This window comes from Sebastes umbrosus, chromosome 12 (genome assembly GCF_015220745.1).
Source record: "Sebastes umbrosus isolate fSebUmb1 chromosome 12, fSebUmb1.pri, whole genome shotgun sequence".
NCBI classification, from domain to species: Eukaryota; Metazoa; Chordata; class Actinopteri; order Perciformes; family Sebastidae; genus Sebastes; species Sebastes umbrosus.
The window spans coordinates 24,804,457-24,815,207 of record NC_051280.1 but is presented as its reverse complement, the minus strand read 5'-3'; the positions used below and the strand labels follow the sequence as shown (position 1 = coordinate 24,815,207).

General features: G+C 36.1%; 1 protein-coding gene across 1 annotated transcript; it reads right to left on the bottom strand.

Annotated features, from left to right (window-relative positions):
• Positions 1-1,375: 1,375 nt before the first annotated feature.
• On the bottom strand, positions 1,376-6,367 carry prdx1 (peroxiredoxin 1). Its single transcript, XM_037788650.1, has 6 exons — positions 6,220-6,367; positions 4,107-4,223; positions 3,737-3,890; positions 3,517-3,639; positions 2,669-2,799; positions 1,376-2,198 (listed from the first exon to the last, which is right to left on the bottom strand). The coding sequence occupies exons 2-6, from the start codon at positions 4,210-4,212 to the stop codon at positions 2,116-2,118; spliced, it is 597 nt and encodes a 198-aa protein (XP_037644578.1). The 5' UTR covers positions 4,213-4,223; positions 6,220-6,367; the 3' UTR covers positions 1,376-2,115.
• Positions 6,368-10,751: the final 4,384 nt, after the last annotated feature.

The window sequence follows — 10,751 nt, the reverse complement described above, 5'->3', positions numbered from 1 at the left end:
CCTGACGTCATCTCACTGATTACTGTACATAAAATACTACTACTTTATTGACTTATATTAACAATGACATTTAGTATGCCTTTAAACGAGAATAAAGTCATAATATTACGAGAATAAAGTCATAGGTTTATGAGAAAAAAGTCGTAATATTATGAGAATAAAGTCATAATATTATAAAGTAATCATTTTACGTTTTATTTTGTTTTTTCTCGTAAAGTTATGACTTTATTCTCTTAATATTACGACTTTTTTCTCATAAAGTTATGACTTTATTCTCTTAATATTACGACTTTTTTCTCGTAAAGTTATGACTTCATTCTCTTAATATTACGACTTTTTTTCTCGTAAAGTTATGACTTTATTCTCTTAATATTACGACTTTAATTCTCATAAAGTTATGAGTTTATTCTCTTAATATTACGACTTTTTTCTCGTAAAGTTATGTCTTTATTCTCTTAATATTACGACTTTATTCTCATAATATTACGACTTTAATTCTCATAAAGTTATGACTTTATTCTCTTAATATTACGACTTTTTTCTCGTAAAGTTATGTCTTTATTCTCGTAATATTACAACTTTTTTTCTCGTCAAGTTATGACTTCATTCTTGTGATATTACGACTTTTTTTCTCGCAAAGTTGTAACTTTACTTTCGAAATCTCCAAAAGAAATTTCCCTCAATGTGGCCCCGTACCTCGCTGCAAATGTTTTGCGGCTCCAGACAGATTTTTTTTGTTTGTTTTTTTTTGCCTAAAATGGCTCTTTTGATAGTAAAGGTTGCCGACCCCTGGCCTAACGTTAGCTTTTTACTTCTGGTGATTGAATGTATGCTTCAAAAAATAATAAAAGTGATGTTCATTTGTGAAGATTATCTTGTTATCTTGCTGAACAAAACGTGTAAGTACCATGAACATTTGTTTGCCACAGAGGTTAATTTCTGCAATAATCCAAAGGTAAAATCCCATTGGCTTTTTGTCGAGGGAACCAGGGCAATGCTAACTTCCTTGTTGTGGCCTACAAAAATGCGTCATCCCTGGAGCACACTATACAATAAGAGAAAGTTAACTTACTGGTATGCTCAACCAGAGGTGCCTACCAGTAACCAGCTCTACAGGTGTAATTAATGATATTACTAATGACCCTGTTTGATTTAGGTGTGCCAGTTAGCAACGCACAATACAAAGGAACACAATCAGGATTTATAGGGTTATTCATTTTCATCCTATGACAAGTAAATCTTCTGATGATTTAGGATGTTCTGCCCAACAGGTATAAACCAGCAGAGGCACAGAGAGGTCTAATCAGCCAAATTAAGTAAAAACACCTGTGATGGGCTGTGTGCAGGAGCATTTGGCAAAGAATAAAGCATTTGGTAACCTGTTAGGGAAAGCATATTTATTTAAACTTCTTCATACATGGACATGATTCAGCATAAACCTCCATCTTATTTTAGATATGTTATCTTAAATCTCCCAACACTCTTTTTATTTGTTTGACTTTGTGCTGTAATTCTTCACTGAGGTAATAGGTGTGATGAATATAAGGGAATCATAGTACCTTAATCTAATGCTGTGCCATATTTTAAAGTACTTAAGGCGTTGTACATGAACACACACAAAACACAATCTAACATGTACCTGACTTGATACTGATAACACCATCAAAAGTAATGTGTAATGTAACATTTCCCCTGTAATGTTTGTTCCTTTAGGAGAGTGTTATAAACTGTATTCTTTGTTTAGATTAAAGAACATGTGTTGTTCACTGTAAAAAACAAAACATAATTTAGAGTGCTTAATTCCAATAAAACTGTTCGTATGGTCGTTTGCATCTAACAATAGCAAGGAATGACATGAAAGAACAAACAGACATTTAGCTCAATCCAACAGTGAAAATAGCAAACATTACCACAACATAATTACACAATGATATACCTCGGTCAGAAGTGCACTATTCACTCTACAGACGACAGACCACACACAGCATGTTGACTACAAGACACTGTCTCCTATAACCATTCCTCCACAGGCACGACGGCTGACTTAAATATTGTTCTCTGGAAATGTAATCTCTAAATGAAATCTGCTACAGCAGGCTGCAGACTCTGGGCTTATTACTGCTTGGAGAAGAAGTCTTTGCTCTTCTGGACATCAGGTTTGATGGTGTCACTTCCTGGTTTCCATCCGGCAGGGCAGACTGAAAAGATAAGCCTGTAATGAGTCTTGGCCCGGTAGACGAAACAATAAAGACTTGTGCAAATATGACGCCGATATACAGTCTATGTAACCTCTATTGTCTTGGGTTTAAAGCAGGGAAATGCATCAAACGTTTGGTTGCATAATGTAAAGGTTCTTTGTGCTAGACCATGCACTGATAAGAATATCAACTGTTGAATTTGAATAAGCCTTTATGGTCTTTTCCCTGTCTGACATATATGTTGCTTTCCAAAAAGCCAACTTTTGATTCAAATAATGTAATGTGGAAGTACAATGGTTAAATTATCAATATTACCATATTTGGGTCACAAATGTCAAGCAATCTTTAAATCTTTTAGGAACATAAGAGTTTAATAAACTGAAGTTATATGCTACAGAAGAACACACAGTAAAATACATCACATACGTTAAGGTGCCAAACATCTGCAGTATGTTACAGCAGTAACTTACCTTCTCCGTGCTTGTCGGTGAACTGAAAGGCTTGGACCAAACGCATGGTCTCGTCAACAGAGCGTCCAACTGGGAGGTCGTTGATGGTGATCTGTCTCAGGACGCCCTTGTCGTCAATGAGGAACAGACCCCTGAAATAGAGAGAAAGAGCAGTTCATGAGTCTCCAAAGATTTAAAGGGATAGTTCGGGTGTTTTGAAGTGGGTGTCGTATGAGGTGCTCATCCATAGTAGGTGTATTACCTACAGTAGATGACGGTCGACACGCCCCCAGTTTGGAGAAACAGACAGGAGTTACCGCACGGAAGCAAAGCAATGTACTGCTGTGGACGGGGCCGGCAGCAAAACGTATTTTAATTTAGCATAGTAATGTATTAGCCACCTAAAAGAAAGACCCACATAAAAGTCACCTATTTAGAATATTTTCACCGGTTTACCTTGCTGTCAGACAGCTATACAGTCTGTGTTTCCGACGGGGAACTGAAGCCATAATCTATGCTCTCGCCAAAGCAACCAGACTCCATTGAAAAAAACAGTAATTTGACCTTGCAGAACACGGGTGTTGCTTGTTTGCAAAAAAAAATTACAGGTTTTTTCTTTAGGTGGCTAAAATACGTTTTATGGATAAGACCTGTGGATATGGATTATGAATAAGCACCTCATACAACCCCATTTCAAAACACCCAAACTATCTCTTTAAGACCACATCTTTAGGGTGGTGCATTTAATGACATGTTAAGGTAAGTGATCCATCTCCCTCAGGAAGCAACTCACACTGGCTTTATTGTTTCTAGACTACTAGCCTAGCCTAGTTTTCAAGCCTACCGAAACTCCACATTGTTAAACCCACCTGTAGGCAATGCCCTCGTCCTCCTTTAGGACACCATAATCTGTGGAGATGGTGCGCCGGGTGTCAGATACCAGGGGAATCTTCATGGGGCCCAGACCGCCCTGCTTTCGTGGTGTGTTGGTCCTTTGAGAACAAAAACAGGAAAAAGGATAAAAAAGTGAGGAGATTGTAAGAGTGAATCCACAAAATCACTGTGTAAAAATACAAAGCTTGTAACTACCATGCGAAATGGGAGAAGTGTGAGTCGACGGAGGCGGCGATGACCTCGCAGCCAATCTTCCTGAAGTCGTCGGCAGCGTCACTGAACGCGATGATCTCAGTCGGACACACAAAGGTGAAGTCCAGAGGATAGAAGAAAAAGACAACATATTTCCCTGCAACCAAAGGGAAAAGGAAACAAATAATTCAATTGAGTTTGTCATGTGATGTAATTACGGGCTAATTCATTCTAGTCTTTAGTAATGTAAATGAATATCTATTCAATATATTGTGGGATCACAAAGCAGCAGTGAATCATAGTCCAGAAGAGAGCGTCATCAAAGCATGTCCTCTACTCAACAGAGGATGAGACACAGGTTGAGGAGGTGTACCTCTGTAGTCTGACAGCTTCACGTCGCCGAACTGTCCGTCTGGCATCACCGCCTTAGCTGTGAAGTCCGGGGCCAGCTTTCCAATTTGTGCCTTGCCTGCAGCCATTTTCAGTCTAACTGGATAACAGAAGAAGGAAACCGTTTATGTATTACGCAATCTATTCTCACAGCATTGTTTCTTTTGTGTGTATAATGAATCATGGATAAACCATAACTCTTCCTCAATTACAGGACAAAAAAATTACGTCTCTTTTAAGGAGAATGTTAACCCAATTTTACAATTGAAAGCATTTTAGGGCCGCAACTAATGATTGTTTTCCTTATCAACTAATCTGCTAGTTATCATCTTGATTAATCAAATTAATCACATTTCCAAAGCCCATGGCGATAAGTCATTAGTTTTATCTGACCAACAGTCCATAACCCAAACATGTTAAGTTTGCTATCATACAACATAAAGAAAAGCAGAAAATCCTCCCATTTGAGAAGCTGGTGTTATAAAATGTTAATAAAAAAAAACAAAACTGATTTATCAATCATCAAATAGTTGATAATCAATTAATCGTCCAATCAATTCAGCTCTAGTGCATTTACCATCGAAAATGTGCAACAACACACTAAATGTGCTCTGTTAATTATCAAAAGTCGAAAATAAATGGGCAACTATTTTGATAATAGATTGACTTAGTTCAAGCAACAATAGCAAACATTTCCTTGTTCCAGCTTCTCCAATATTGCTTTCATTTGTCTTATGTGGTAGTAAACTGAAACTGTTTTTGACTGTTGGTCAGACATAAAATATCTGTTGACATCACTTTAGGACTTTAGGAAATATGATGGCCATTTTCACTATTTTCTGACATAATAAAAAAAATCAATTAACCAGCTAATCGTAAAAAATAATAATCAATTGGTAACTACCAATTAATTATTCATTGAATTAATTATTAAAAGGTGAAGCAAATGTGTTCTCATCAGAATGAAGCCATTCTTATAGAACTATGCAAATATCAGTGGCACATGGAAGTATGAAAACGTGTAATATACTGTGTATAATACACTCTAATATAATAGAAGAGTTTCTGATTGTTTTTTTATTTGTTGCTAAACTCAAAGTTGAAACCACAGATTGATATCTGATGTAGGCAATATTAAAAGCTCATTCTGCAGAACCCAGATCAGCTCAGATCAGCTATTATCAAGCCTCAAGATTCAAGATTCAAGATTCAAACCCTTTACTGTCATTGTGTAGTACAACGTAATTAGATTGTGACAATCCCATAGGTGCTAATGAAAAGATAATACAATAAAAAAAGAGATAGTGCAATATAAATATAAAAAACATAAAAGATAATACCATATAAAATATAAAAATACAATATGTATATTGATGAGATGACAGTTTTGCCAGATTATTGCACAAAGTGTCCCTCAGATAATTATATAATTATTGCACAGAGTGATGTTATTGCACATATCCGTAAAAGTAGATTTACAGTATTTACATTGCACAAAAGTGACACAAAAGCTTAAACCAAAGCTTAAACTGGCAACAACTGAAACCTATGAAGCAGTTCCACTTCTTCTTCTGTGGTGTTCACAGGTGTTTCCCCATATGGTTGTCTACATATCTGTTTTTTATACATATTCCTGTTTCATTTTCATGAATTTACCCATCTGAGTTCAATGGTCAAGGTAAAGATTATTTATGCCCAAGTGCATTTTTGGTATTTCACTAATTTAGCCAACTTTAACATCAACGGTGTAGCACCAAAACATGTCGTAATGTTCTGAGATTTGACTCTTTGGTTCCGGACCATCCAGTCTGAGCATCAACCGTATAAAACCGTCATTTCTGTCATGTGGAAACTTTTCAAGTTAACAAAAATAAACCATCAACAAATTAACGTTTTATTTAACTCCCAAAATTGCTTACTACTTATAAAAAATCGTGTTTTTTCAATCATTTTGTGGAAAAAACCACTTGTTGAGCTTTGAATTCAGCCTACAACTAATAAAAACTCGTAAATAAACCGAAGAAATTAACACTTTGAAACTTAATCTGTAAAACAACATAAGAAAATCGTAAATAAATGTATTGTATAACACATACCTCAGCTTTGATCACAGGAGAGGAGGAGGAGAGAGAGAGTGGAGGAGCTGACAGGCTCGACTGGGGAATTTATACCACGGCTCACTTCTCGCGATAACACGGTTCAGAACGAGACTTCAGCCCACTTCATCCCCTCCAGTCCTCCAGTCTGGTCTCAACCTTTCACTACACAGCATGACTTTGCAGTTTTCCTGATGCCTTTTCTGGGAATTTTTCATGCTCTTGTGAAACTACATTCCCCACAAAGAGTAAGGATGAGGAGACAGAAATATTTTGCACACTTTATTTTCTCAAAGGCTCACACATATTTATCAATCCCTGTGGTACACATGTGACCTCTATAATTCATCCATCTTCACTAGTCAGATGTATAGGGCAATTTGCATTAGTTCTACAGCCAGGTATGGTGTTTAACACTAGATCTATTAATCTGAAACTCAAAGAAGAGATTTTTTAATGGCTTGCAGTTCCTTGATCCAAGCTGGCAGACATGCAGGGGTCACAGAGTCATATAGTTTCATCATATGACTCATCCTCTTTCAGGATGCAGATTTAATACTTTGTCATCATGAACAGACATTTCTGCTGCCACCGTGGCTTTCTGTTGCAGCATCTTATCAATGACTTACTGATTAATTTTCCTGCTCAGGAAGTAAACCACCACCTCATACAACCCACATTTGTTTGGTGTAATGACTTTGCTTCAAATAGACTGCTCAACACTTCAGCATATGTATAGTGTACTGCTTGGGGCTGAGACCCTCAGACATATAGCCTTGAAAACATAAGCTCACACTCTACATTAAAGTGTTTTTTGCATTGTGATAGTGAATTGTCACTGGTGTGCATTTCAGAGGGAACTGAGGGAACTGATTTTGCATGCTAAGAATAGAAACAGCAGTTCCCCAAACAATAGCACACACACAGTTTTTTAAACATATAACCAGAACAAATTCAACACATTTATATTAATTATAGACTGAGACCATTGCACGTTTGAAATATTACTAAACTTCGTAAGACCATTGCATGTGCTGACCCGTTTCCTCCATGTTTCCTGGATTGTCACTTAATACCAAGCTATTTTGTATTTACACTGGGATATTTTGCACAGGGCGGTGCACTGTTGCAACATCTTGTACTTATCCTGTGGGCTGCAGAAGGCATTTTTCATTCTCATTTCCTCCTCGCCACTGCCATATTTACTTACAGTAATGACGAGCAACCTTTGGCTATGTTTGTTCACACTGGCAGGAGTTTCTACAATGAAAAAAAAAAGAATTTAAATTGGCCTTTTACTTTCTGTTCAGAGAGTCTGTTATAGATTAAAAAATATATCATTTGTTAATATTTGTAGGTGTTTTTCTGTTAATCCTTCATGAAATTCTTTATGCTGGTTTTACAAATATAACATAACTTCTGTTGACGTACAGTATAGGTAATGGTTGGGAGATAAAATCCTGTTGATTGGTTATGTTACATGAGCCTGTTCTCTTTAATAATTCTCTATAAGGTCTTGATGTCACACTGAGAAGTGTCATTATGTCGACTCCACAGGACAGTTTTTAAGACCCAGGAGGGTGAGACCCTTCTTTAATTTTATCATCTGTACTGGTTCCCTAGTGACATGATGAGTCAGGACATAGTTTTATAGTTTAGAAAAAAAAATGATGTGCATTTTCCCAATTTATGATATCTATTATTCCCAAACTTTCACTTACATGTACTTCACATTGTTGGAAAAAATTGTGGAAAGATCTGAAGATATTTTCCATGTCTAACTTACACACAAGCCTACAGTAACATAAAGTACAATAAGCCTTGTGTGAGAGAAATACTATGCTAAGAAGAGAAAACACAATGAAAGGGAAGTGAAGCTGGTTTCAGTGACACATGCTGTTGGTCACAGTGTTGCACTGTTGTTTTAACATTGAGTTTTATGTCAAACTAGCTGATAGTAGAAACTCTTTAGTGAGCCTAATGACAAACTATAAAAATGTAATTTTATTGCCAATCTCACTTGACTCTATAACTAGGGCTGTCAATCAATTAAAATATTTAATTAATCGCATGATTATCCATAATTAATCACGAATAATCCCAAATTAATCGTACCTTAAAGGGAGATTTGTCAAGTATGTAATACTTAACATGGGAGTGGACAAATATGATGCTTTATGCAAATGTATGTATATATTTATTATTGGAAATCAATTATCAACACAAAACAATGACAAATATTGTCCAGAAACTCTCACAGGAACTGCATTTAGCAAAAAAAATATGCTCAAATCATAACATGGAAAACTCAAGCCCAGCAGGCCACAACAGCTGTCAGTGTGTCCGTGTGCTGACTTGACCCATTTTCATTCACATATCTTGAGGTCAGAGGTCAAGTGACCCCTTTGAAAATGGCCATGCCAGTTTTTCCTCACCAAAATTTAGCATAAGTTTGGAGCGTTATTTAGCCTCCTTCGCGACAAGCTAGCATGACATGGTCACTTTACCTTTAAAATTGAAGATGCTAAAAACCTCTAAAAGATCGATTATGTTAAAGAAATGAGTGGCTTTAAACCGCGTTACTATTGCGTTAACTTTGACAGCCCTATCTATAACAAATCAAATATCTGAGTAGAGATGCTGACACATTTATTTCAAGAAATGAAGCTCTATATGTATGTTTTCAAACCATCATTTGTAGATATAAGATAAACCTGTATTGTTTTTCAGAGAACATTAGTACACCTGAGTCTATATATGTAACCTGGACAGGCAGACGCTGTTATCTGCTCAAACAACCCCTCCGCCGTGCCCTCTCTCTCCGCTGTCACCAAGCAATGTTTTTTGCATGCCGTTGCCATGGGAACCGCATCAAGGGCCAGATAAGAGGGGGACACACAATAACCTCCCGTTAGAAGCACCGCGGTAGGCTAGTGATCAAACGTTGCCCTGCGTTCATCTCCTGTTTCACAATGTGCCCATAATTAGTGCATCTGCTCCACTGCTGGTTACAAAGCAACTGGATGTTTGAAGGGCACTTGTAGTGTCCATCATCCTGGTCACGTTTAGCCATGCAAATAATCAAAACAGTTCAAATGGATGAAAAACTGTTGCAAAGTATTGGTCCTTTTGATCCAATATTGGTAAATCAACACAGGTATGTGTTCTCCTTGAGTAATTCCCCAAGTGCATCCATGTGAGGGTATACAATATGTTTAAAGGCTTCTGGATAAATGATGGATTGGTGGTATATAGTGCACTATGCTCTGTGGGTTTTATTTTATCAAAGGTGTGTAAACGTGGTGTTTCAAGGCAGAGTGAGTACACACAGTAAACTATGGCAAACTGAAAAAAAATGTTTTGTAAAGCCTTCAATCTTCTACAATATTGCCTTAACTGATTGCGTCTGATTGAAAGAAATGTGAGCTAAACGAGCTGTTGATTGTTCTGTCTGATTTTACTGGTAAATTATAGCTGTTGTCTCTAATAATGATGACAGTTTGAGGAGGGTTGAGTGGGACTGTCTCTCAGCGTGAGGTTGATTGGATGGATACCAGGTCCAGACTTGTCTTGACAGGCAGCGGGGACACAGTGGAGCCAGCAGGAGGAATTCCCTGTCCCTCGCAGCAGGACATGACAGCACCGCTCTGTATGTGGGATTACACACACATGCAGAAAACACACATGCATACACATACATATAGAGTACCAGCACCACTTAATTTTATATTGAACAGCTTTAAAATAGTTGCATACAGTAGTAGTAGTAGTAGTAGTAGTAGTGGTAGTTATGGATACCCTAAAATGTTCAATATAAAATAAATAAATAAATAAATAAATAAATAAATAGTAGAACCATGGCATGGATAGAATCATATAGCCTACATTTGTACAACTCAGCAATAATATGAAATGTTATTTCATCCTTATTCTTTTCTTTTCATAAAAACAGAGATTATTGCAGGTCTAACCATGCAGGCCATATCAATAACCAATTTATCGGGACATTTAGAAAAAAAATAACAGCTGGAATAAAATAAAAATGATCTGCAATAAACTCTGTTATTGTGAAAATAATCAAAATTCAATATAATGTCATTATAATGGGCTGGGTTTCCAAACATTTCTCTCACAGTATAGAAATAATGTTAAAATAAAATAAATTATACATCAAATGTAAAGAAAGGAAAAGATTAATGAAAACAAAAAAGAAATATCAACAAACGGGATCCGTTAATTAATTGAGTTTCACGTTTTCATTCGTAGGCAAATAAATTTAAAAATTTAAAAATTTAAAAATTTAAAAATTTAAAAATTTAAAAATTTAAAAATTTAAAAATTTAAAAATTTAAAAATTTAAAAATTTAAATTTTTAAATCAGTTTCTTTAAATGTATAAAAGGAGGGTATTCTTTTAAGCCATATCATTCTATGTATATAATATTTTGATAAGATATTAATCAAATGTGCAGCCAACCTTTAGTAGTCGTTGCTCTGTGCCTTTAATAATTCTCCCGCGCTGGATTACGAACC

Bases quoted from the DNA above. Each gene is read 5' to 3' on its own strand.
- prdx1 (XM_037788650.1), bottom strand. From the start codon at position 4,212: ATGGCTGCAGGCAAGGCACAAATTGGAAAGCTGGCCCCGGACTTCACA. The intron at 3,640-3,736 runs GTAGTTACAAGC...TTGTTCTCAAAG, and splicing joins CACTTCTCCCATTTCGCATG to GACCAACACACCACGAAAGC. The intron at 2,199-2,668 runs GTAAGTTACTGC...TTATCTTTTCAG, and splicing joins CACCGACAAGCACGGAGAAG to TCTGCCCTGCCGGATGGAAA.